Source organism: Perognathus longimembris, chromosome 9, assembly GCF_023159225.1.
Source record: "Perognathus longimembris pacificus isolate PPM17 chromosome 9, ASM2315922v1, whole genome shotgun sequence".
Lineage (NCBI taxonomy): Eukaryota > Metazoa > Chordata > Mammalia > Rodentia > Heteromyidae > Perognathus > Perognathus longimembris.
Genome location: NC_063169.1, coordinates 63,003,450 through 63,029,548, shown reverse-complemented (window position 1 = coordinate 63,029,548; position 26,099 = coordinate 63,003,450). Strand labels below are relative to the sequence as shown.

The following is a 26,099-nucleotide window of genomic DNA, read 5'->3' as shown; positions in this document are numbered from 1 at the left end:
CGACATGAATACTTGGCTTAAAAATTGCCTGGAGTCTGCAAGGTAGATGTCTCTAAAATTCTGCCAGCTAAAGTGATCAAGATTTTTTTAATACCAAAGTTCCTTGATATCCCAAGGGGTATTTAAAAAATTGAGATGTAACTGGATTTCTGAGGGTAGTGTGTGTGTGTGTGTGTGTGTCTGTCTGTCTGTCTGTGTATGTGTTTACTGGGGCTTGAACTCATGGCTTAGGAGGATGTCCCTTAGTTCTTTGGCTCAAGGCTGGCACTCTACCACTTGAGCCACAGTTCTACTTTGGGCTTTTTGCTGTTTAATTGGAGATTAGGGTCTATTCCTGCCTGAGTGGGCTTTGAACCACGATCCTCAGATCTCTCTTAGTAGTTAGGATGAGCCACACTGTGAGGGCTTTTTCTTTTTTTTTTTTGGCCAGTCCTGGGGCTTGGACTCAGGGCCTAAGCACTGTCCCTGGCTTCTTTTTGCTCAAGGCTAGCACTCTGCCACTTGAGCCACAGTGACACCTCTGGCCATTTTCTATATATGTGGTGCTGGGGTGCGGCGGGCGGCAACCCCGTCCAGCGAGGAAAGACGACCACCACACGAGGATCCTTCTCAATCGCACTTTATTGAAGAGCTGCTTGGTTGAGGGAGAGCTGAAGCGAGGGGCGCCAAAAAGCCAAAAACGCCTGCTTATATACAGTTGGGTGAGCATGGGTCGTTCCCTGATTGGTCTGTGACCGGTTGCTACTAGCAACCGCCACGGGATTGGCTGGGACTAGAACTCACTTGCGCATGCACGGGGTTTAGGCGGGTAAGTCCGTTAGGCTTTGCCGTTTATGGAGTTGTTTACCACTAAGGCTGCAAGGAAGTAGGCGCCATCTTGTAATGGCGTTGTTGCCGGCTTCCCGCACTGGGGAATCGAACCCAGGGCTTCATGCATATGAGGCAAACAGTCTTGCCACTAGGCCATATTCCCAGCCCCACTGTGAGTTTTTTTTTTTTAAAGCAACTTAAGTTGCTGTTATTAGTTGACTCCATTGTGTCTCTGACTTGAAAGTGTTTTGCTCATGCTTTCAATTCAAATGACATTTCAACTGTTTAGCTGCCGATGAAGCATGCATTAGACAAGTGCACATGGTCCCATGCTGTGCAGACCTAGCAAAAAAGCATTTCCATCTCAAAGGTCAAAACAAGACAGCAGTTACAGGTGCTGAATTTTAGAATATTTAGCTGAAAGGGAACTTCTGATCCTCTGCAAATGAGCTTTCAAATACACTATACTCCCAATTGCATTCATTGCAGCTATGTGGGTTGCTTGAAGGAATTAATGATGTTCAGTTGGTGTGTGGGTGGACTGGTCTTGGGAGGGGGGGCTGCATTGAACATGAATAAACAAACTCTAGAGTAATCTTTGCACCCTCCACACCACTGCACCTCAGGATCTGTTGTTAGTAATATCCCTAGAATATATGCTAGTCCAAAGATCTACTTATCCTATCCAAATTTACTGTTTTGTCAACACATATAAGCATCTTTAGTTCCTTCTTTGGAATTCACTCTCTTACGAAGATCTCCATGCACATATCAAATTAATAAAGCTTCTATGCTTCTTTTTTAAAATCATCTCTTGTATTAAATGTGCCCCTACTTCTAGCCAAATAGCCCAATAATAACTAAGTAGGGGAAAGCCGGGGGCCTGTAGCTTATGCCTGCAATCCTAGGAGTCTGAGATCTGAGGATCATAACTTGAAGCCAGTCTTGGCAGGAAAGTCTGGGAGACTATTTTGTCCAATTAACCATCAAAAAGCCAGATGTGGAGCTGTGGCTCAAGTAGCAGAGTGTCAGCTTGGAGAAAAAAGCTCAAAGACAGAGCCCAGGCACTGAGTTCAAGCCCAAGGACCAGCACAAAATTCCTGACGTTGTGGAATGAACACATTAATTCACACTATCATTTACTTTGAACTTTACAAACTTTATTAAATAATGGGTATTGCTAACTTATATACAGTATTTAAGCTATGTTTCCCTAGATACATTTTCCCCGAGAGACAGCAGGCAGAAAAGTAAACATATATACATATACAAACTTGAACCTTCAGTATGGGAACCTAGTAAGAACTTTTAAGTACAGTGAACATTCCCCTCTCCAATTATATACATCCCACCCACCTTCAAAAGGAAACTACATTAAACAAAAGCACTTAAATGGTAACTTGAAAGAGACATATGAACATGGTTTTACACACACACACACACACACACACACACACAGCTCTCAAAATCTGTATCCTGTCCCAAAGAAGTGACCTATAAAACTACAGATCTGTCCTAGAAACTAAAGGAGGGGGATGACCACCTTCAGGCAGCCGCTCTGCTACTATAGAATGACCATGATAGTGTGCAGTATGCACCTGGGTGAAGAATGAACAGTGCTGGAGGCTCAGACACAAGAGTAATACGGACTATATAAAATTTGTGTCATACAGACTTAAAGGAAACATAGGAAACTACATTCCTGGACAAGTCTTAACTAAAACAACAGCAACAAAAACAACAAAAAAAAAGGCGATAGAAATGTACTTACGCCTATCTAGCAAGTCTAAGAACATACTTCCTCATCTTTATTTTGCCAGTCCTGTGGCTTGAACTCAGGGCCTGGGCACTGAGCTTCTTTTGCTCAAGGCTAGCACTCTACCGCTTGAGCCACAGCGCCACTTCCGGCCTTTTCTATGTATGTGAGCAATTGAACCTAGGGCTTCCTTCATGCATGCTAGGCAAGCATTCTACCACTAAGCCACATTCCCAGCCCGGTGCTTGTCTTTTAATGCTGCCTAAACCTGAAAAGTTCATAAACCTGTCTAAATACAAGTAATAGGAGAAATGTTACCAGCCTGGTGCCAGTAGCTTGTAGCTGTAATCCAAGCTACTCAGAAGGCTGAGATTTGAGGATTATAGTTCAAAGCCAGCCCAGGCAGGAAAGTCCATGACTTTTATTTCCAATGAACCACTGAACAGTTAGAAGTAGAGCAGTGGCTCAGGTTGTACCACACTGGCTTTGAGCAAAAAAGCTCAGGAACAGTGCCCAAGCCCTGAGTTAAAGCCCCAGGACCAGTACATGTGCATACATGCACAAATACACACACACACACACACACACACACACACACACACAGTACAGGCCTTGTGCATGCTAGGCAAGTGCTGGACCATTGAATAACACCCAGCCCAGGACTTGGTTTGATGAACTACAAGAAGAGAGACTATTTTGGAAAGCAAGAAACTTGGGCCATTTTTTTTTTATTATTTAAAATGAATAACAAATGCCTTAGGTACTTATTTATTTAAAAAAAGAAAGGATGGTCATATTTTATGTTACATAGTTAAGGAAAAGTGGCAAACTATTTCAAAAGAAGGAAACACATTATGGGAAGATATTGCTGACACAATATGATGATCTACCTTTAAATTAAAAGGCCAGACCCTCTTTCCCTCTGAGTATTACCATGTGTTTTTAAAATGGAATGGATTAGGTTTTTTTCTTTTCAATGAGAGAGTAACAATGCATGAGAACAGGAACAAAAAGGGTGTTGGGAGAAAATATTCTGGCTGTTTTAATAGAGTTTTCCATACAATGATTATTTTATAGTCATAAATTTGTGTTCATTTTTCTCGGTAGCTTTTTAAATTTTGCTCACCATGTCTCTTGCTTTTTTGCTCACAGGAGTCCCATTATTATACAACATCACAATGAAATCAGATGTTAGTAGTTAGAAACTAACAACCATTGGCATTGGCTTGTTTCCAGAACCATGGAAAAAATCCCCAGGGTATGAATGTGGTGTTGAAAAAATAAACTCCCGCTCCATTCCTATAGCTGATGATGCCTTTGACTACAATTGGGGAGAACAGCCAGGCCCCATGCAGAACTTGTGTGTGTGTGTGTGTGTGTGTGTGTGTGTGTGTGTGTGTGTGTGTGTGTGCGTGCGTGCGTGTGTGTCCTGGGCCTTGAACTCGGGGCCTAGGTACTGTCCCTTAGCTTTTTCACTCAATGCTGGCACTCTTGAATCTCAGCTCCACTTCTAGCTTTTTGTTTGCTAATTGGATATAAGAGTCCTAGAGATTTTCCTCCCGATGCTGGCTTTAAACCTGAGCTACCACTGCTTGGCTTGTTTGGGGGTTTTCTCTTTCAGTTCTTTGCAGAGATAATCAAGGTGTTCCCAGCAATCTCCCCATCTTTTCTAATAGTGACATCAATGTGCCTCTTACTGAACTGAGTTTTAAAACGTGAACAGGATCCTTCATTTCACCCCAGGATTCACATAACCAACATAATGTGTAGGGGGGTCCATTCCTGGGTTGTTGTCCCAGAATGCCAAGACTTTTGCTTACAGCAAATTGGTCCAAGTGCGACATTTTAATTTTTATGCATCACCCAGTTTCTTCATGGGAATGAAATGCTACAGTAATATTTAAAATAGGTTATGGGAGGCTACATTCCAGGGGCTTGCCACAAATGTAACAAAAATCTCTAGTGTAAGCAGCATTCTTTTGAACGGCTTTAGTTTCCTTTTCTTTCTAAAACAAGTACGTCTCCTTGCTGCCTCTGAGTTCGAGGATGAAACTCTTAGGTAACATGGGAATGAATGCTCTTTCTTTTCTTCAAGTATGGGAATATTGGCATGTCTATTGTGGTGTTGTTGGTTTTTAAAGCCTAAAAAATTTCAAGCAAGATTGACATACATGAAACATGAGGATGAGTGTCTTGGGGAAAAGACATTGCTAATCTGCTTAGATTTGCTAAAGTCCAGTCCTGGCTATAGGATCAGCAGTTCAAAATGTGCTGTCAAAGAAAGTGTGTTTTATTTTTATTTTTTACACCTGTAGTTATTATAAAATCGTTTGGATCTGGTGCATTATAAAACATCTCATGAGTATCTGTAACTTCTGAGCCTAAGAAGGAGTTCATTCAGGCAGCTCCTTTTCCAGCCCATACTAGGCAAAGCTGCTTGAACTGAGACATTGAAATTTTTCCCTTAGAGACTGGACAATATTTTGCTGATTGGGCGATGGCCCCCTCCAAAGATAGCCGTTCAGTTTGTCGGAGTCATCATACGCTGTCAGATACGGTGACAGCCCAAGTTTGCTGTTTATTGGCTCTTTGGGGGGGCATGGAGTAGTTGCTGGGCGGGCTCTGTCCCCACTGACATCGTCAGCAAAGTCAGCACCTGAAGACTTGTCAGATTTCCTCCTGCGGCTCCGGGCCAGCTCCAGCTCCAGCTCCAGCTCCACCTCGTCTTCCTCTGATTTGATTTCTACGTAATCATCTTCATCACCTTCGATCTCTTTGAAATTGGAAAAATAGTTCTGGGCTGCCATTTGGGCGTGGAAGGGTAAGTTTCTATTCACGACTAGAACTTTCTGAGAGTCTTGCAGCGTGAGATCAGGGCCTTTGTCACCATCCTGTGAGCCGTTGTCTGCCCCACCGGGCAGCGAGTCCCGGTGACTCTCGCACCTGGAACTTTGGTGTCCTGACAGCAGCTGCTTCTTTTCCATGTCTCCGGGGTAGTTGATGGAGTCCAGGGATTTGTTGATCAGGATGGATGAAGAAGAGTGGGACCGGCTGTAAGGTTGAGGTTTCCCCAGGCCCTTCCGCCCCAGGGAGTTGTAAAGCTGCTCCTGACACGAATTCTCCTTGTGGGGCTGTCTTACCACCACACTGCATCTCTGCGCGGAGCCCAGCAGAGGGTCGGAGACCTGAAGAGAAGGCACGGAGCAGGCTGCCGACAGCTGCCCGGGGGTCCTGGTGGAACTCATCTCTAACGTGGGGTACTTGGATCTCAAGTCTTGTTCTGGCCGGGGAGAGAAATCGGCTAGCTCTCCGTTGCTGTAGGTGGAATTCCACAGCCAGTCTTCACCTCCACGCTGGGTCTGGGCTGGGGACGAGGCCCGGAGAAGGGGTGTTTCTTGTGTGGCAGGCCAGCCATCTTTCTGAGTCTTCAGGGGGGTCTCCCTGAACACAATTTGGTCATACAGTTGGGAATATTCAGCGATCCGGGCACCTAGAAGACACATAGTGAAACATTAAGTATGTATGAGATTATTCCTAGCTACAGAGATTAAATATATGACTGGAACATCCTTGCCAATAGTTTTTTTTTTTTTGAAGAAAAAAATGTTATAACAGTAGACAGGACTCTGGCTCTCTTTCTGTGTGTGTGTGTGTGTGTGTGTGTGTGTGTGTGTGTGTGTGTGTGTAGGTATTGAGGCTTGAACTCAAGGCCTCTCTAGGTTTACTTGTGTGCTCACGGCTAGCATTCTACCACTTGAACCACACTTCGAGTCAAGCATTTTGCTTGCTAATTAGAAATAGAGTCTCAAGAACTCTTTTGCCCAGGCTGGCTTCGAACCATGATCCTCCAGACTCGAGCCTCCTAAGTAACGAGGAAGACGTAGGTAGGACTTTAACTTAGACAAGACTTACAAGTGAAGTTTGAGGACAAGTAATCATTAAACACAAAGCAACACAAACTAACAAAACTACCCACAGTTCAATAAAAAAAAAACAAAATGCCACTGCAGAGTTCATTGCATCCGGTCAAAGTCTGCATCGTTTCCTCCCAAAAGCAGGTGTACAAGGGTCGACCCTCTGTAATGAAAAAGTTTCCATGCGCTTTCTAAAGCACAGAACAGTGTCAGCACTGAAAACAGGTGTACTAAAACAAGAGCATCAATAAAAATAGAACTCATGTGTCACGAAGAAAGAGAAAAAGCCAGGTACGGGTGGCGCACGCCTGTTGTCCTAGCTACTCAGGAGGCTGAGATCCGAGGGTTGTAGTTCAAAGGCAACCCCAGTCAGGAAAATCTGTGAGACTCTTACCTCTAATAAACTACTCAGAAAAATCCAGAAGTGAAGCTGTGGCTCAAGTGGTACAGCACTGGCTTTGAGCAAAAGAAGCTCAGGGACAGCATCTAGGCCCTGAGTTCAAGCCCCAGGGCTGGCAAAAAGAAAAAGCCAGGTGCGGGAAATTCAGTGGCCATGCGTGCTTCTCACTACCCCCTCCTTGCTCTCGGATAGCGATTTCTGGAGAAGTCAGCTCTCCAGGTTCCCAGCCAGCCCTCTGCCCCTCCAATGCCGAGGGAATGACCTTCCTGCAGGACTGCCAAGCCCCACGGATTGCCTAACTCGTGTCTCCTTTCCCATCCCAAGAAGCTGGGCATGAAAGTCCATCCTCCAACCCTGCTGAGAACCTCTAATGCACATGCTTAGCTATCCAATGCACTCCGGTGCGGGCTTTGGGACAGGACTTGGAGAGTTTCGGACACTTCCTAAACCATGGGAAGCCATTCTCCCTGCAGCCCACTTCTGAGCACAGGCATTAAGTTCTAAAGACATCAACTGAACCATGGTAAGGGAGGGTAGAGCATTCTCCTGGGCCAGCATCCATTTAAGAGAAGGAGCCAACAAATGTGAACTGAAGCAGGCCCCCCTATGACTGCTCTATGCGGCCTCCATGAAGGAGATCTACCCCAGTAAATGCCCTAGGTCTTCTACTATGTCTTTTTTTGGGGGGTAGTGGGGGTCCTTGAACTGTTGCTCAGTGTTCGTGGTCATGGCTAGAGCGCTACCAGTTGAGCCACACCTCTAATTAGGCCTTTTTGCTGGTTTATTGGAGATGCAGTCTCTCAGACTTTTCTGCTTCCGCTGGCTTTGAACCGTGGTCCTCCAGATCTCACAGATCTCAGCCTTCTGAGTAGCTACAATTACAGATGTGAGCCCCTGGAACTCAGCAATGCCTTCTTTTCAGTAACCTATAATTAGTAAACTATCTTTTAAATTTAAAATGAATGCTCGTTTAATTGAGTTTCTGCCATCTGTTTATTTCTCTCTCTTTTCTCTTATTATTATTATTTTTTCTTTCTTTCTTGTGCTGGTTCTGGGGCTTGAGCTCAGGGCCTGAGAACTGTCCTTGAAGCTTTTTTTGGCTCAAGGTTAATGTTCTTCCAATTGAGCCACAGATCCACTTCTGGCCTTTTGGTTGTTAGTTGGAGATAAAGAATCTTATGGACTGTCTTGTCTGGGATGGCTTTGAACTGTGATCCTCATATCTCAGCCTCCTGAGTAGCTAGGATTAGAGGCATCAAGTGTTAGCACCCACCCTTACCATTTCTTTTCAGTCTACCTCATCGAGAACAGAAACAAGCTTTCGTTGTGAGCTTTTTAATTTTGTCCCTCCATCTTCACCCCAGCTCTCTGCATGGAAGGCAATTGCAATGTCTCATTATACTTAGATCCTTTGCGTTTCAATTCTAGCTCCTCAGAACAAAGGACACTTGTTTAGAAATTTCTAGTAACAAGAACTTCATAACTCTGTTCTCTCTAAGCTGGGCACTGTGGGCTCACGCCTGTAATCCTAGCTACTCAAGAGGCTGAGATCTGAGGATCACGGTTCAAACCAGCCTGGGCAGGAAGGTCCGTGGGACTCCAATTAATCACCAGAAAACTGGAAGTGGTGCTGTGGCTCAAAGTGATAGAGAGCTAGCCTTGAGCTGAAGAGCTTAGGGATAGCACCCAGGCCCAGAGTTCATGAGTGACAAAAAAGAAATCTCCTCTCTCTCTCTCTCTCTCTCTCTCTCTCTCTCTTTCTAGAAGGCGTAGTGCATTTTAACTCAGGGCAGGGCCTTACACTGATTAATCAGGCATTCATTCTCCCACTGAGCCAGGCTTTCAGACCTCAGAAATTCCTTCTCAAATGGTATAGCAAAAACTCAATAACAAGCTGGGTCCTGGTGGCTTATATCTGTTATCCCAGCTACTCAGGAGGCTGAGTGACATCTGAGGATCAAAGTTCAAAGCCAGCCCAAGCAGGAAAGTCCATGAGACTCATCTCTAATTAATCACCAAAAAGACATAAGTGGAGCTGTGGCTCAAGTGGTAGAGCACTAGCCTTGAGCACCAAAGCTCAGGGACAGTGCCTTGGCGCTGAGCTCAAGCCCCAGGACTGGCACAAACAACAATAACAGCAACAAAGAAAACCTCATTAGCAATTAAGATTTAGAAGCACCCTCACAGAAGACGTGAGTCCTGGGTTAGCCATCTTCATGAACTATAAAACCCAGATGAATTTGGCTGGTTCTGTTCCAACCGCCCTCCTGTATACTGCCAACCCCACCCCTCCGCAGCTGACCCCCAAAGCTCAATTCGGAAGGCTTGGAGGTTTCATAAGGTTCCAATTTTGAGGAACACAGAACTAGCTACAAATGTGAAACAAAAAACTATTCCAGGGGCTGGGAATGTGGCTTAGTGGTAGAATGCTTCCCTAGCATGCATGAAGCCCTGGGTTCGATTTTTCAGCACCACATAATCAGAAAAAGCTGGAAGTGGCGCTGTGGCTCAAGAGGCAGAGTGCTAGCCTTGAGCAAATGAAGCTCTGGGACAGGGCCCAGGCTCTGAGTTCAAGCCTCAGGACTGGCAAACAAACAAACAAACAAAAACAATTCGAGTATCAACAGTTAATCAGAAAGTCTTATAAGAATGATCAGCTCTGGTCTTCAGCCTAGCTGATTTGAAACTAGGTATGTACTATCCATAGTATTTCTCCCACCTGTATCTCAGAATTGGTTCTCCCTTTGTTTAAATAAGTAAGTTCCCACATTGTGAGATTCCCCCCTTGAATCCTTTCCTGAGTTAAAGTCTTATGCATGCACATCGTGCACATATACCTTGTGCCACTCATTGATTTGCCGAGGCAAGTTTATTATTCTAGCTAGTCAATGAGCTGTGATCTCATAGAGAATAATGTATGCTTTGCTCAATTCTCTGAAAAACACAAACCATACTTCTAGACAAATATTGCTATTAGTAACTAATGTATTACCCATATAACTTGTTGACTCTTTCCACCTTTCTTAGTCCCTTCTTGTATTTAAGCCAGAGGGTTTTAAATCAATGGATTTTCCAGAGGCCAGCCACAGAATGGAAAGACAGCTTAGAAATTAGGTCACAGCAAGGAGGGGAAGATAACCCTGGATTAAACACGCTGCCTAGAGAAAACTCATGATGGGTAACTGTTTCTCTCTGGATGACAAAGAGTTGACAGTTTACCAATGGCGAAGAAATAAGAATCCCACTAGAGGATAATAGAATGAGCTTGTTTTTTTTTTTTTTTTTTTTTTTTTTGGCCAGTCGTGGGCCTTGGACTCAGGGCCTGAGCACTGTCCCTGGCTTCTTCCCGCTCAAGGCTAGCACTCTGCCACTTGAGCCACAGCGCCGCTTCTGGCCGTTTTCTGTATATGTGGTGCTGGGGAATCGAACCTAGGGCCTCGTGTATCCGAGGCAGGCACTCTTGCCACTAGGCTATATCCCCAGCCTAGCTTGTTTTGTGTTGATCCTCGGGCTTGCACTCTGGGCCTGGGCACTGTCCCTGAGCTTTTGTGCTCAAAGCTAGCACTCTACTCCTTTGAGACACAGCATTACTTCTGGTTTTCTGGTGGTTAATTGGAGATGAGAATCTCAAGGACTTTTCTGCCTGGGCTGGCTTTGAACTGCAGTCCTCAAATCGTACCCTCCTGAGTAGCTAGGATTACAGGCATGAGCCACTGGTATCTGGCAAATTTAAGCTTTTTAAAGAATATTCTCTCTCTCTCTCTGGGTCTCTCTCTCTCTCGGTCTCTCTCTCTCTCTCTCTCAGTGATTAATTAGAGATACAAGTCTCTCAGATTTGTTTGCCCAGACTGCCTTCAAACTACGATATTCAGATCTCAGCTTCCTGACTAACTAGGATTACAGACCACCAATACCTGGCTAAGTATTTTTTTTGTGTGTGTCTCAACTTGACCACCTAAGAAGGTGATAACTTGTATGTTGCCACTGGGACCTGGGGAAGCTTGGAGAGCACAGACTGAATCAATGCATCGCATTAGCTAGACATGCAGGGACCGACCAGCCGGGGTCGGATGTGGCAGCCTGGAAGGTCTAGCAGTAGTCAGCTGAGTCGGGTTTCCCCAGGGTCCTTTGCTCTGGTACGTGCATTCTTTGTAGGTCATATCCTCACACCATGCGAGAATGTTAGGGCTCTCTTTGGTTTATGTCCCATTCTGGAAGGCTCTTAAGTTGGAGTCCTTAGGATTCCAGATGAAAATTGTGACATATTCTTTGCCAAGGGAGATAGATCATCAAACATGCTCTTTCCACGACAGAGGATTAAAATCCATGTTTTTAGTGTTTTCTGGGGGGGTAGGCAAAGTATAAAGTGGTGCCGACCCTAACTGGGAACATCGCCTGAATCTGTAGGGTGTTTTCTACCACGTGGAGTGTCACCTCAAACATGGGAACCCAGGGGCCTCCGTGGTCTTGAAGACATTGAGGAGGGGATTCTGACTGCACAGGGGGGCCAGCAGACCCAGGCTCCAGAACATAGGGCAACTAGACCTGGTTGGGGGATTTATAGGCAGAAATCTGACCTGGGGCCGGTAGACCCTGGGTAGAGAGTTCAATAAAGATGCTGGAGAGTTTCAGCAGGCGAATAGAGCACAACACCGAGAGCAAGCTCCGGGCAAAGTGGCAAGGCCCATGCGCAGAAGTCTGGAGAATCGGTCCAGGCGGCGACCACGTCCTGCGCCCAGATAAACAAGAAAGAAAAAAGGCGTCATCACGTCAACGGCACAGGAAGTGGTCTCCGTCACCCAGGTGGGTCTAATCCAGCAGGTCCAGGGCAGGCTGGGCCTGGGAAGGAGGCCCCGGAAGCTGCATTCTCAGAAGATGCCTTGGGAGAGATCTCCTCTTTGTTGGGAGGATTGGTAGCAGCCTGCCGCGTCAAGGAAGGACCCAGAAACGAAGCTGAGAAAGGATCCCATGGGATCCCAAGAAGACATCAGGAGGAGAAACAAAAAGAGCAAAACTGAAGCAAAGAAAACCCAAAGCCAAAGACACTTGGTGCTTAAAAAGTTGTAAGGTTTTTTTTTTTTTTTGGTCGGTCGTGGGGCTTGAACTCTGGGCCTGGGCACAGTCTCTGAGCTCTTTAGCTCAAAGATAGTGCTCTACCACTTGGGCCACATCAACACTTCCTGTTTTTTTTTTGGGGGGGGTGGTTAATTGGAGATAAGAGTCTCATGGACTTTCCTGCCTGGGCTGGCTTTGCACTGCAATCCTGAGATCTCAGCCTTCTGAGTAGCTAGGATTACAGGCCCCTGGCCAAAAGCTGTAAGTCTTAATCATTTAGCTGAAGGATCAATTAGAGGGTTTTTCTATTTGTTTGTTTTATTTTTTGGTGTGTGTGTGTGTGTGTGTGTGTGTGTGTGTGTGTGTATACGTGCGTGCATGCGCTCTGGTATAGGATGGGGCTTTTTCCGCTCAAGGCTGGTGCTCTATCATTTGAGACACACCTCCATGTACAGCTTTTTGCTGGTTAATCAGAAGTAAGAGTCTTTCATATATGTCCACCTAGGGTGGCTTTGAACCAGGACCCTCACATCTCAGCCTCCTGCATAGTTAGGATTATAGGCGTGAGCCACCAGGGCTCAGGGTAGGTTTCAATGAGTGTTTTGCATTTAAATGGATGACATGTACTACAAATAACCTGGCCCAGGAAATGAGATTACTGCTGCTTCAGTGCTGTTCTGCGGGCATGAGCCGCTCCTTACCAGGTACCACTGACTCTGTGAAGTACCAGCCTGCGTCCCCTCAGTGGCTGCCATTAATAGCCTATACCATATTTCTAAAACCACTATGCATGGCCCAAATAGTCCTAGAGCTGGAGCCTGGTCATTTTCTCTAGGTACTAACAAACCAGCCCAGCAGCCTTAGCAAGAGACATACATTATCTTCGGCACATTATTGTAAGGAAAAAAATTAATGCCACCTAGTCTCTCTCTCTCTCTCTCTCTCTCTCTCTCTCTCTCTCTCTCTCTCTCTCTCTCACACACACACACACACACACACACACATACACACCCCCCCACACACCACTTAACCTTAATTTTACTAAAAACAACTCAAAGCATCTACAAAATCTTTCAGGCATCAATTCCAAGCTTTCACTTCTCCATTTGGTAGGGCATTTTTTTTTAATAAGGATTAAATCGTTTGATAATTCTGAAATACTTCCAAACTTACAAATCCTCTCAAATTCTTATCATGTAACTTGTGACTCAGAGTTGAGAGAGTCTACATCCTCCCCTCTGATTTCCATGGAGATAAAGTCAATTGCAAAGAAAGGAGTTTAGTGGCCTCCATTTGCCCAGTGCAAGGCCCTGACACATCTAAACGTGTTCTCTCATGATGAGCTACTTTAATGGTCGTGTTAAATACGGAGCCATGTGGCTCTTACTTCTTTCTGTTTTGAAACATGGTCTCCCCTTGTACCCCAGGCTGGGTTGGAACTCCTGATATTCCTGTCTTAGCGTCCCCAGTGTTGAGATCCCAGGGGAACAACACCATGCCCGGCTCATTGTGACTTTTTTGGACACCACTGCGCTTTGTATTCAAGGTCTTGTGTTTGCTAGGCAGGGGCTCTACGGGTTAAGCCGTGCCTTCTGGCCTTTTTGCTTTCGTTTAATATTTCACATAGGGTCTCTCACTTTTCTTTAGGCCAGCGTCAGGCTGTGATCTTTCTGCCTCTGCCTCCTGAGCAGCTGGGATTATAGGTATGACTTATAGGCATTGACTTTTACTTTTAATTGGAAAATCGACTTCCTTTTTTTTCCATACTAAAGTGGAAAGTCAAGGGTAGGATTTCTTTCAATATGATGAAAGGTTTTAAAATGCAGCTTCCCAGGCCTGACCCGAGAAATCTGTGCGTGGAGATGAAAAGCTCCTCAGATGAGAACTCTCAGCCCCCCCACCCTCCCCTTGGGCTTTCCTTTCTTAACAATCACACGCTTCATTCACACTTCAGCTGTTCTCTTGACAATCTTACATTCTGTTCTTAAAAAGAAGAGCCCATGGATCTCCTCCTAGAATGCTGATCTTACCAGCGTGAACCCACCCTAGTTATGTCCCACAAAGGAAAGCTGACAGAAGAAAGCATAAATGAGAATCCCAAATGCAATACTGTTTTTTGTTTTGTTTTGTTTTTGCCAATCCTGAGGCTTGAACTCAGGGCCTGAGCACTGTCGCTGAGCTTCTTTTGCTCAAAGCTAGTGCTCTACCACTGGAGCCACAGCGCCACTTTGGCTTTTTCTGTTTATGTGGTGCTGAGGAATCGAACCCAGGGCTTCATACATGCTAGGCAAGCACTCTACCGCTAAGCCACATTCCCAGTCTGCAATACTATTAAATGCATGACAGTAGCTATTTGTCAAACTCCAAGAGGAGCTAAACTGTGTGATAGAAAAGCCAAGTTGTCATGGGGACAACCCAGACAGGTGCAAAAAACCACTCCTCCATGTCTTAGCAGAAGTTGGTACCTCCACTCGCACTTTGAAGACCAACACCATCTCTCCCCATTCCACTTCCCGCCCTTCAGAGCTTATAAGTCTCTCCTTCCCAGACACTGCCGTGACTTAGGGAAAGCTCTAAGTAACATTCCCTTTTATTTTCACATTCTAGGTCTGTCTGTCTGTCTGTGTCTCTCTCTTCTTGGTGCCAGTAGCAGGTCTTGAACTCAGGACCTCATGCTCTCACTTACCTTTGTTCACGGTGCTCTACCATTGGAGCCACACCTCTACGTCCAGCTTCTTGCTAATTCAAGATAAGAGTCTCACAGACTTAACTGCCCCGCCTGGCTTTGAACAATGGTCCTCAGATCTCAGCCTCCTTGAGTAGCTAGGATTATAGGCATGAGCCACCAGCACCCAGCTAGGTAAACTACTGAATTTCTAGTGTCAACGTTAGGTGAATACGAAACCCCTCCTAAGGCCGACTCACTCTACTTGTGTAATTCATTGGAGAGGAAGGGGAGGGCAGCAACGGTCTTGGGGTGCCTGAATGCCAGAATGGGAGGAAACCTTCCCTCCAGTGACAAGAGGAAGAAAATGTGCACAGACATACCAATGGCGGGCCCTCCTTGCCTCTTCTCTTCCAAGATGGCGGCCAGGTCTTTGTGCACGGGCTTGTGAGGCTGGCCGGCCAGCGGCTGCTCCACATCTGCATTCCTCACTTTCAAAAGCTGATTGGCCTTCTTGATCTTCTGGCTGTACTGTCTCGCCATCAGGAAGACCCTGCTCTTGGTCTTATCCGTGGCATCCACCCCAGGGTCAGGGGTGTCCGTGTCTGTGTGGGGGAGGCTGCCGCTGGCCAGGTCGTAGGCGCTGTCCACCAGGGGCATGTCGCTGGCCAGAGACAGGCGACTGAGGCTCGCCAAGGAGCCTTCTCCGCAGATGTGCTCTTCCTGCAGGGAGCACTCGGCCCGGCTACTCCTGGCAGCCCTGCTCTTCCCAGGAGACCGAGCGGCCTGGCTCTCGGGAAGGGACAGGGCAGATGGCGGACGCCCCGTCTCTCTGCTCGGTTTAGGGGTGCTCTCCGCGTGCGGGCTGTCCTGCACGTCATCCTTGCTCACGGGAAACGCGGCGAGGAGCCGGTCTCTCGCTTTGTCCTCGTTTTTCTTGATGTAGTTCTCCAGATCGTTCCAGATTTCATCCACTTCTTCCGACAGTTTGTCGGACAGAGCTTTATCGGCCGCGGACAAGTCGCACGGAGGAGAGCTGTAGAGGAAACTCAAGTAGTGGCTCTCCTCGGGGGGCCCCTGAGGGTACGGGGCGCCATCCTCGCTGAACTGGAGGCTATCCTGGGAGACAAAGGGCCTCAGGCTGTCACAGCAGGCAAAGTCCGCCTCCAGCCCCAGGAACGAGCCCCTCTTGGGTCTCTTGAGGCTGCTGCCCGTGGGGTCCTGCACCGGGGGGGCCGGGAGGCCTATGGTGTCGTACACGTTCTCCTCCCTCTCCTCCTCCGGCGCGGGCTGCCGAGGGGCGCCTCCTCTCTGGGTTCTGTGGTCGGCGTGCTTCTTGGAGAAGGTTAGCTCCGGGGTGCTCTTAGGGCGCAGGGAGTCCCTGGCCGGTCTGGGGGGAGTGCATTCGGCTTCTCCCCTCTGAGCCACGATCAGCTTCAGGTCTTCATAACTGATGTTGTCATAGACGTGGTCGATGTCGTCAATCGTCAGCTCGATGGATGACCCGAAGGGGGTCCCCATCGCTTCCGGTCCTGCGCGCCGAGGGCCATCCTGCAGGCCCCCCTGGGGGCCGCACTGGCAGCTGTCGCTCTCCCGAATTCTTACCTCGGGGGGACACGTGTTGCTCTCCCCGGCACTGCTGGCCCGCCGGACGGCCCTGTGAGCGGAGCCCGGGGTCTCGGCGTACTCCATCTGCCCCAGATGCCAGCTGCACGGGCGGCTGGCCGTGCTCTCCTCCCCCAGCCTGGCCGAGTGGAGGTCGGTGGAGGAGAAGGACGGCACGAACATCTGGTAGTCATCGTCCTCGTCCTCGTTGTCCTGGGGCGGCCGGCGGCTGGGGAACAAGGCCTGCCGGATCTGGTGGTCCGTCCAGATGTGCCTGACGGTGCCGCCCCCGCGGAGCAGGGTGACGAGGGCCGAGCCGGGTTGGCTGCTCCTCGGGGTCGGGGCCGGGCCTGCGGGCGTCAGCGGCGCCGCGCCTTCCGCTCTGCAGACCTGTGGACGACAGGACAGCCATGGGACCCGAGCGGCCAGGGCAAGAGTCTCCTCTCCTGATAGCACCCTTCTCCAAAATGACCGGGAGACACGGGTGGTTTTAACAGAGTTGACAAACACTGGAGACAGTTGAAAAAGGGGACGGAAAGGACCGAGCTAATGTTTATTTACAAGCGACTCTCATTGGTAATCTGTGGACATTCTGAACGTGGTATTTCTAATCACCGTGTAGTTGCAATTTGTAATCACGGGATGATGGGAGTCTAGGCTACGGATGCCGTCAGTAACCCGCTTAGATAATCAGTACCAAGGCTAGGATTGCAGCTCAGATCCAGCCCCCAGGGCCTCGCTGCAGAACAGGAGACCAGCTAGGTATGGAGAGTTGGGATTCAGGGTGTGGCTCACTGGTAGAACAATTACCTAGCACACACAAGGCCCTGATCTTCTGCAGTGCAAAACCACACACACACACACACACACACACACACACACACACACTTTCTGGCAAAGCCAAGCCAGTCCTATGTATACTTGGCAATGTATTTTTGTTGTATAAATGAATGCACACAGTGGGCCACAGCCATGATAGTTGGGTTCTGTTCAAGATTTTCTCTCTCTCTCTCTCTCGTTCTTTTTCTCTCTTTGTTATGTGTATATCAATACTAGTGCTTAGGGCTTGGCATTTTTGCTCAAGGCTGGCACTCATGTCACTTACGCCCTACCTCCACTTGTGGCATTTTGCTGGTTAAGTGGAGATAAGAGTCTCATGAACGTTTTTACCCAGCCTAGTTTCATAACTGTCATCCTTGGATCTCCGCCTCCTGGGTAGCTAGGATGACAAGTGTTAGGATAAACAGGTGTGCGCCACCAGTACCTGGAGAAAACAGGGGTTAATAACTTGGGCCCTTCTATTTGGAGGAAAGGGTTGAACCTAAGGCCCTGTGCATGGCAGGCGAGTATTCTGCCACTAAGCGATTTATCCTCAGCCCTTGGACCCTTTCCTGATGTAGCTCAGGCTTCATCCTCTTCACAGGCAATTCATCTGATATACAACTTCTAGCATAACACTCTTGTTCTTTTCCAGCACTAGTCATTGAACCCATGACCTTGGCACGGTAGGTAAGTGTTCTACCACTGAGTGACAGCTCTGTCCAGTGCTGTCTCCTCCGCCCTCGGTCTTCACCTTTCATCAGAAGAAAAACCATAACCGGATATAAAGAAGTTTCAATTTTATCAAATACCTTCATCTTTCTTTTCTTTTTCTTTCTTTCTTTCTTTCTCCTTCCTTCCTTCCTTCCTTCCTTCCTTCCTTCCTTCCTTCCTTCCTTCCTTCCTTCCTTCCTTCCTTCCTTCCTTCCTTCCTTTCTCTTTCTTTCTTTCCTGCCAGTCCTGGGGCTTGAACTCAGGGCCTTGGCACGGTCCCTGAGCTTCTTTTGCTCAAGGCTAGAACTACCACTTGAGCCACAGTACCACCTCCAGCTTTTTCTATATATGTGGTGCTGAGGAATTGAACCCAGGGCTTCATGCATGCTAGGCAAGCACTCTACCACTGAGCCACATTCTCAGCCAAATACCATTCTTTCTTTCTTTCTTTTTTTTTTTTTTTTTGCCAGTCCTGGGGCTTGAACTCAAAGCCTGAGCACTGTCCCTGAGCTTCTTTTGCTTAAGGCTAGCACTCTACCACTTGAGCCACAGTGCCACTTCTGGCTTTTTCTGTTTATGGGGTGCTGAGGAACCAAACCCAGGGCTTCATGTATATGAGGCAAGCACTTTACCACTAGGCCATATTACTAGCCCCCAAATATATTTCTTATACCAGCAGAACCACATTATTAGTTGTAATTTTTTCTTATTGTTGTTTTTTCACTTATTTATTTTGGCAATATGAGGTTTGAACTCATGGCCTTGTACTTTTCTGGCAAATGCTCTATCTCGAGCCAAATCTCCAATGCCCCTCCTTTTCTTGTTTTTGTTACTTCTTGAATAGGGTTTTGCTTTTTTGCTTCAAGACATCTGGATAGTGATCCTCCTATTTATGTCTTCTGTGTAGCTGGGATACAAGGTACATTCACCACACCTAGCTTTTTGTTGGTTGGCTGAATCTTGTGAACCCCTCCCTCCACCCTCCTTTTTTTTTTTTTTTTTTTGCCAGAGCTGGCGTCTTTAACTGAACTCTTCCTGATCTTCAGATTACAGGGGTGGGGTGCTGTGCTTGGCTTTTGATTATTACTATCATTATCAGCATCATGTTGATGCTATTCTTTTGAGTTAATATTTTGCTCTACTGTTGAGGCTGGTCTTGAACTCTGGACTCAAGTGGCCTTTCTGCCTCAGGTTCTCGAGCAGCTGGGACTCCAGGACTGCCCTGCCATGCCTGGTTAGAGTCAATGCTAAGAAGAGGAACCTCTTCCTTGTGACTGGTGGCGATGGCTTTGAGAACGGAGCTATACTTGGAAGCAAGACAGATGGCAACTGGAGACAGATCACACCGCTTCTCAGCTGGTATTAACTTCCCCAGCTGAGCTGAAGTTAGAGCACTGTGGGTAAAAATGTAGGTCAAGGGATGATCAGACAGTTGCTTTAAGTCCAAGAGATGAAGGGGACAGGGAGGGGGGAGTTGATAAGGATGCTTCCTCTTCTTTTTTTTTTTTTTTGGCCAGTCCTGGGCCTTGGACTCAGGGCCTGAGCACTGTCCCTGGCTTCTTCCCGCTCAAGGCTAGCACTCTGCCACTTGAGCCACAGCGCCGCTTCTGGCCGTTTTCTGTATATGTGGTGCTGGGGAATCGAACCTAGGGCCTCGTGTATCCGAGGCAGGCACTCTTGCCACTAGGCTATATCCCCAGCCCCAGGATGCTTCCTCTTCTAATCAAATGTCAATAGTGACACCGTGAAGATGAATAAAAAATGTAAGACATAAGACTTTTACAATGTAAAGCAATTATTTCCCCTGGATGTCCAAGCAGGGATGTGCTACATACCATGTCTAAGGACAGAGTGAAGACAAATGGCTCACACCTGTATTCGTAGCTACTAAAGAGTCTGAGATCTGAGGATCATGGTTCAAATCCAGCCCAGGCAGCAAAGTTCATGAGACTCTTTTCTCCAATTAAACACCAGAAAACTGGAAGTGGAGCTGTGGTTCAAACTGATAGAGCTCTAGCCTTGAGCAAAGGAGCTCAAGGACAGCACCCAGATCCTGAGTTCAAGCCCCATGTCTGACAAAATAAAAAAAAAAAAAAAAGGAAAGGAGATGAGAGGGCTTACCTTCTGGATGTCTTGTGCTGTTCCTGAAAAAGAAAAGATGGGTTTTATTTATTTATTTTTCTTTATTGTCAAAGTATGCTACAGATTCATATGAAAGGCAGTGAGTACATTTCTTGTTCTACTTGTTACCTCCTCCCTCATTTTCCTCCCACTTCCCCCCTCCCACCAAGAGTTGTGCAGTTGGTTTACACCAAATGGTTTTGTAAGGATGGGTTTTTATAGGACTTACAATGATTCTCAGCCTTTGGGACATAATTTTCAAAAACATCACTCCATTGTCCCAGTTGAATATCCTTTACTCTAGACACATGCTTCCTAACAAAAACATGTACAACCTGGAAAAAAATGCTCATGCCTTTCACCATGAATATCACAAGGCAGGGGAGTGCTTCTGCTGCTTTTCAGACATTTTAATTGTGCATGTGTGCGCGTGTGCGTGTGTATGTGTGTGTGCGTGTGTGTGCTAGGACTTGGACTTGATCTTTGCACCTCACCCTCCCACTTGGTCTCTCTTGGCTTGTCCATTCAAGGAGGGTGCTTTACCACTTGAGCCACAGGCCCTCTTCCAGCTTTGTGCTGGTTCCTTGGAGATAAAGAGTCTTGCAGATTTGTTTGCCCGGGCTGGCTTTGAACTGCGATGGTCGGATCTCAGCCTCCTGAGTGGTTAGGCTTTCAGGCGTGAGTCACCAGCAACCCAATCACTGAACTAGTTTTAAAAGAAAGTTGCAACCTTTCTCCTCAGTCTCCTTGGCCCTGCGCTGAGGTGAACTGACACAGTCCCCAACACAGAGGCAATGACGGGCATCTCATCTTTACAAGCCGCAAACGCCACACGTTCTTCCTGATGCTCGCCATTCCAGGTCCTCCGGCCCCCCACCCAACTCCACCCCTCAAAGGGCATCCGTTGCTGTTGCGGGTTTTAAAAGCAAAGATGCAACATGTAGTCTCTCATCGTCTGTGGAATACATGGACACTCTTGCTCGTACATACTGACTTCATGCTTCTTGACAGCAGTGGTGTATTCCATTATATGTATGGATACACCATCATTTATTTGGCCACTGTCCTGCTACTTGGATGTTTTGTGTACTACTCAACGATAAAGGCTTCAAAGAACCTGTGTGTACTCACGTGTGCTTGGGTTATTTAGGCCTATAGTGAAATTGTTGGGTCAAGGGCAAATAACCATTTGCATTTAAATAGATACTTGCATATTTTTTCTATAAGGGGTGCAAAAATGTACCTTCCCACCAGTAGTTTTTCAGCTCTTGTTTTGGCCGAGTTTGCAGCTCCTCCCCTTCCACTCACCTCATTTAAATGAATGGAGTTTCAGATTCCAAACAAGGGGAAATATTCTAATATTCCATGTAGTTTGTGTTTCTTTTGTGAAAGTGCCATAGGTGTATGCATATGTATTTTCCTTTTCTATTTTGTTGCACGGGACTTCTTTATATAATAGAGAGAGGAACTGCATTCGTGCCCATCAGATAGGCTGCAAATAATGTATGTCATCTGACTATGTATTTTATAATGGGACACTTTTGTTGATAGAATTTCACATTTCTGACCCCACCATCGGCCCTGTCAGCCTGTAACTCATCTGCTCTTTGTTTTCAGTGTCTGGCTTGACTTAGACTGAAACAGAATGAGAAACGCAAATATACTCACCACTGCTCTTCAGAACTTTATGTGATCTTGAGGAAGGTTCTGGGAATAAACAAAGTCTCGTTTGCGAACCAAAGTGACATTTTATTTTGTTACAAATAAATTAGTAGCTTAGTGACAGATTAGCCTATCACTTTACCTAAGTCACTAATTTACTCAGAGATATTTAGGAACAAGAAATTCACTGTCAACATGGAAGGGAAAACGTTAACGAAGCAGGAGTCACACAATCGAAAGGCAAAATGAGATTTTACCAATCCAGTGATGAGCAGGGCAACTTCCTTCGCTTTAACGACACCAGAGAGAGCCGGTGCCAGCCTTCCACTTAGAGACCCAGGTACCCCAATCCCAGCCACCCCCAGCTCAACCTGCCCCTTCTCTGTGCATAATACCGCTGGCCTCTCCCACCCAAGTTAGGGATCAGGATGTTCCCTGGTTTTATCCATCACCGTCTCGGGGGCTCCTGATAATGGCAGCTGCATCATTCCCCTCTCTCCAATCCTTCCTCATCTCTCTCCCAGCCCAGCATGGCAGCTGTCTTCCTGCTTCCCGCCGCTCACTTCCGGCCCCTGAGTTCCTTCTCTATAGGTGAATATTCTCACCATTCCCTGCCCTTCCTGGGACTTGCAAATGCACACCCTCCATGTGATCTCCAGGCCCCACCAGTCCTTGAACCCGTCTGTGTGGAGACTCTGCACCGCTTCCAGCTTTACCTAGGTGCCACCAGGCCGCGCGGATGCCAGCTCCCTTCTCCGGCACGAGAATTCCAGCCTCTAGCTCCCATTCTACCAAGGGTGCTGACCCTTCCCCGGGAGGTCGACTCCTTCCCGTTACAAGTGTCGTTTCTCTCCCCGTCTCTGTCTCTCCCGGAGTCTCTGCGATCTCTCCACTCTTCCTCGCGTGGCGCCTCCGCCACACCCCATCAGACAGGCTCCAGCGAACCCCCAAGTCATCTCTCCCTCCATGAGCTCCGTGCTAGTGGAATCAGATGAGCTTTGTAGCCTCAAACCCGCAGTCCTCAGCAAGGGCACCACTTCTGGCTTTTTCTATATATGTGGTGCTGAGGAATCGAACCCAGGGCTTCATGTATACGAGGCAAGCGCTCTACCACGAGGCCACATTCCCAGCGCCATTTCCGGCTTTTTGCTGGTTAAATGGAGATAAGCGTCTCGCAGAGTTTGAGTTGGATTTGGACTTTGATCCTCAGACCTCAGTCTTTTGAGTAGCTAGGATTATTGGTATGAGCCACTGGTGCTTGGCGCTTCCTAAGTATTGACTCAAAATAAAACCAAGCCCTGGGAGCGAGCTGGGAGAAGACTTTCTTCCTGCATGCTGGCTTAGCCAATGAATGTCAGGCCTGAACAATCTTTGGCATGTGTCCTGTGCACGATACAGTTTTCATTAGCAATAGCAAAGAAGGTTTAAGAAACTGCACGCACACAGAGGTGCTGTCCCAATCAAAAATGAGTTGTCAGAGTTTCTAGTTGGCGAGGAACGTTCCTTCCTGCCAACCTGAAAGGGAATTTTGCATCCAGTCCCTGTTTAGCATCACATTTTGATCACAACATCCTACTTACCAGATTTTCTTCTCAGCCGGTATGGTGCAGCTCCTTCTTTGGAGCCACAAAATGCTTTCGTGTCTCCCTCAGGATTATAACAGAATCCTGGGTGGTCTGGAAAGAAATCAACCATGGACAGGAGTGTGAGATAAGATTTATCTTCTGCCAGCTTTTATAAACCCAGAAATAAATCACCATGGGGTGGACTTTGTGCTATAGCAGAAAAACCAGAACCACCAGGGGATGGAAGGAAGAGGGGTATGAATTTGGGATGGGCGGAGCTTATTCTTGATAGCAGAGGCGGTAGAGGGAGGAGTTGCCTCTGGATGCATATCTGACATTAGTTGTTGATGCAAACACCTCTACAATCACTAAGTGGCCCACAGATAAACCAGAAGAATGGATGGGGAAAAAAGTCAGTGCATGAGGATGGATTATAATGTGTGCTCTAGTTAAAACCCTCAGTAAACTAGGTGATGGTGGCTCATACCTGTAATCCTAGCTACTTAGGAAGCTGAGATCTGAGGATCGGGGTTTCAAGCCAGCCCAGACAGGAAAGTCTGTGCAAATTGGTTCTCCAATTAACCAGCAAAAAGCCAGAAGTGGAGCTGTAGCTCAAGGGGTAGAACATCAGCATTGAGAAGAAGAAGGTAAGGGACAGTATCCTGGCCCTGACTTCCAGCCCCAATATTGACACAAAACAACAACAAAGTCATAGGTTGATAGCTTCTATTTTCTTATAACTGATAGAAACTGTGGTAGATACAAGTGATAATGGTTTATTCATGTTAAGTAATTTTTTTCATAACTTTATTCATGTCAAGGAAAGAGTACTTACGGATGGAATCCATCTCAAGGATTGCTTGCTTGGCCTGAAAAGAAAATGAAGCTGTAATTACAATGTTCTTTTTAAGCTACCAGTCCTAAAACAGATCTTATCCAATTGGAATAAATGAATTTTTTAATTGATTAAAAACATGTGATTCCCATAATATCCACTAGGTGTCAGCCAAGGACTATCCAGGGCCTATCTTGGAACTAAAGCCAGGAGAGGAGGCTGAAGAGTCCTAAATCAATTTCCAACAGTCTGTTTTGACATTATAAGACCAGTGATACATTAAAAAAAACAAACAAACTTTAAAGGGTCCCACTATGCATTCCTTTGATTTCATAAAAATATACTTTAAATAATATAAGAAAATGATTACAAATAGTTTTAACGAAAGATGCAACACCATCAACTTAATCCTGTTTAAGTAAAATAGGAAATTATTATAACCTTATAGCAGATAAACTATATGAAATAACTATGTTCTCATCACAGGTAGTAACTCTGAAGACAAAAATACAAATGGGTTTGCATCTGCATCTGGTCAGGAGCTAGTTGCAAGGCTTGGGCAGTGTATTCAGCATTTGTGAACCTGTTTGCATCTCTCTGAAACTGGAAGAGCAAGATCTGTCTCATAAAGGTGTTTTGTTGAGGGCGAGATGTGAGTATTCAATACTTAGCCCAGTGTGCCCAATAAACTGTAGCTTTTCGGCTCTGCATGTGCCAGCAACCTGGGTGAAATGTGTCACGATGTCTGCAGAGCTCCGTGAACTGCTTGACACGGAAACCGAAAACCATGAACAATTCGCATACTAGCAGCAAGGCAAAGGACATGTATGTGGGCTAGCCTCCTTTCTCTTTTTTCCCTCTCTCTGTGTGTGTGTGTGTGTGTGTGTGTGTGTGTGTGTGTGTGTGTGTGACAGTACTGGGGCTTGAACTCAGAACTCAAAGCCTCACCATCTTGCGTAGCTTTTCTGCTCAAGGCTGGCACACTACCATTTCTGCTACACCCCTGTTTCCAGCTCTTAGCTTTCTCCGGTGGTGAATTGGCGATAGGAATCTCAAGGACTTTTCTGCCCAGCCTGGCTTCTGGCCACGATCTCCCATCTCAGCCTCCCGAGTGGCTAGAATTACAGACGTGAGCCACCAGCCCCACCCAGCGCATGGTCACCTTTTGTTTGCACCATTGTTGCCTTTCAGGTTTGGCTTCCCAGTAGGTGGAGGCTTAGCAGAGCCCTGGTGCCATGGCTCAGAGGGTTTCCAAGGTCTCAGCCTGGCAATCCCGTGACTAACCAGGAGCCCCCCCCCCCCCCCCCCCGCAGAGTGCCCTTGCTTCCCCCACAACTCTGAACGTGCGAGACTCACACTGAGGGCAAGCACGCGCCTTTGCACATTCACTGCCTGAGTATAAAACCACAGCGCCACGCCCAGAGCCTAGCCTTTTGCTTGTGATGTTGGAGATGGACTCACGAGGGCTTTTCTGCTGAGGCTGGCTTTGAACAGTGTTCCTCAGGAGCTTAGCCTCTTGATGAGGGGGGATTGGAGTTAGGAGTCGTGGGCGTCCGGTTACTTCACGATTGGATCCTGGGCTCTTCCAGCCCCGCGGCCCTCCACGCAGGCACGCTTGCCCCATTGGGCTCCTGTCCTCTCAGCTCCCCTGCTGGGGGCTTGTGCTCGTGCCCCCCCCCCCCCCGGGCCTGGGAACCCTCCTTCCTCCCACTCCGCCATGTTGCTGAACAGGGTGGGCAGTGGCTTCACGGCACCCGTTCGTGGTGGCAGCTGCGGCTGGGTTTTGGGGTGCCTTGGAGGAAGGGCTTGACTCATCTCTGGTGGTGAGTCCATGTTCTCCGGCACCGAGCCTCGCCTCGCCTCTTTCCCTGGGGCTCCAGTCCCATCTCAGCTTCACTCCGAATGATGTCATTTCCCACAAGTGACCTCAATCCTGGTCTTTCCTCAAGGCTTCCTCCACCTTCCCCTGCCCTTCCGGATCTTTCTAGCTCAGGGGTTTCCCATCCTTTCCCAGAACGCGGGAAGTTTGCTTCACTCTGGTCTCTCCTCTAACTACCACCTTTCCCTTCGTGTCAGTTGGTGCTTGAACTCAAGGCTTGGGTGCTGGTCCCTGAGCTTTTTTGCTCAAGGCTGGTGCTCTACCACGTCTGGCTTTTTACCGGCTAATTGGATAAGGGG

The 26,099-nt window shown here is 47.2% G+C and overlaps 1 protein-coding gene across 2 annotated transcripts in view; it reads right to left on the bottom strand.

The window, feature by feature from the left end:
- Positions 1-4,149: 4,149 nt before the first annotated feature.
- Plekhg1 (pleckstrin homology and RhoGEF domain containing G1) overlaps positions 4,150-26,099 on the bottom strand; it is a 174,805-nt gene continuing 152,855 nt past the window's right edge. For both annotated transcript variants that reach the window (XM_048354285.1, XM_048354284.1), the window contains 6 exons: positions 23,922-23,955; positions 23,102-23,197; positions 21,528-21,566; positions 19,860-19,882; positions 14,984-16,595; positions 4,150-6,056 (listed from right to left, as the gene is read on the bottom strand). In XM_048354285.1, the coding sequence (XP_048210242.1) occupies positions 4,990-6,056; positions 14,984-16,595; positions 19,860-19,882; positions 21,528-21,566; positions 23,102-23,197; positions 23,922-23,955 (2,871 nt within the window). In that variant the 3' untranslated portion in view covers positions 4,150-4,989. The remainder of the gene's footprint in view (positions 6,057-14,983; positions 16,596-19,859; positions 19,883-21,527; positions 21,567-23,101; positions 23,198-23,921; positions 23,956-26,099) is intronic.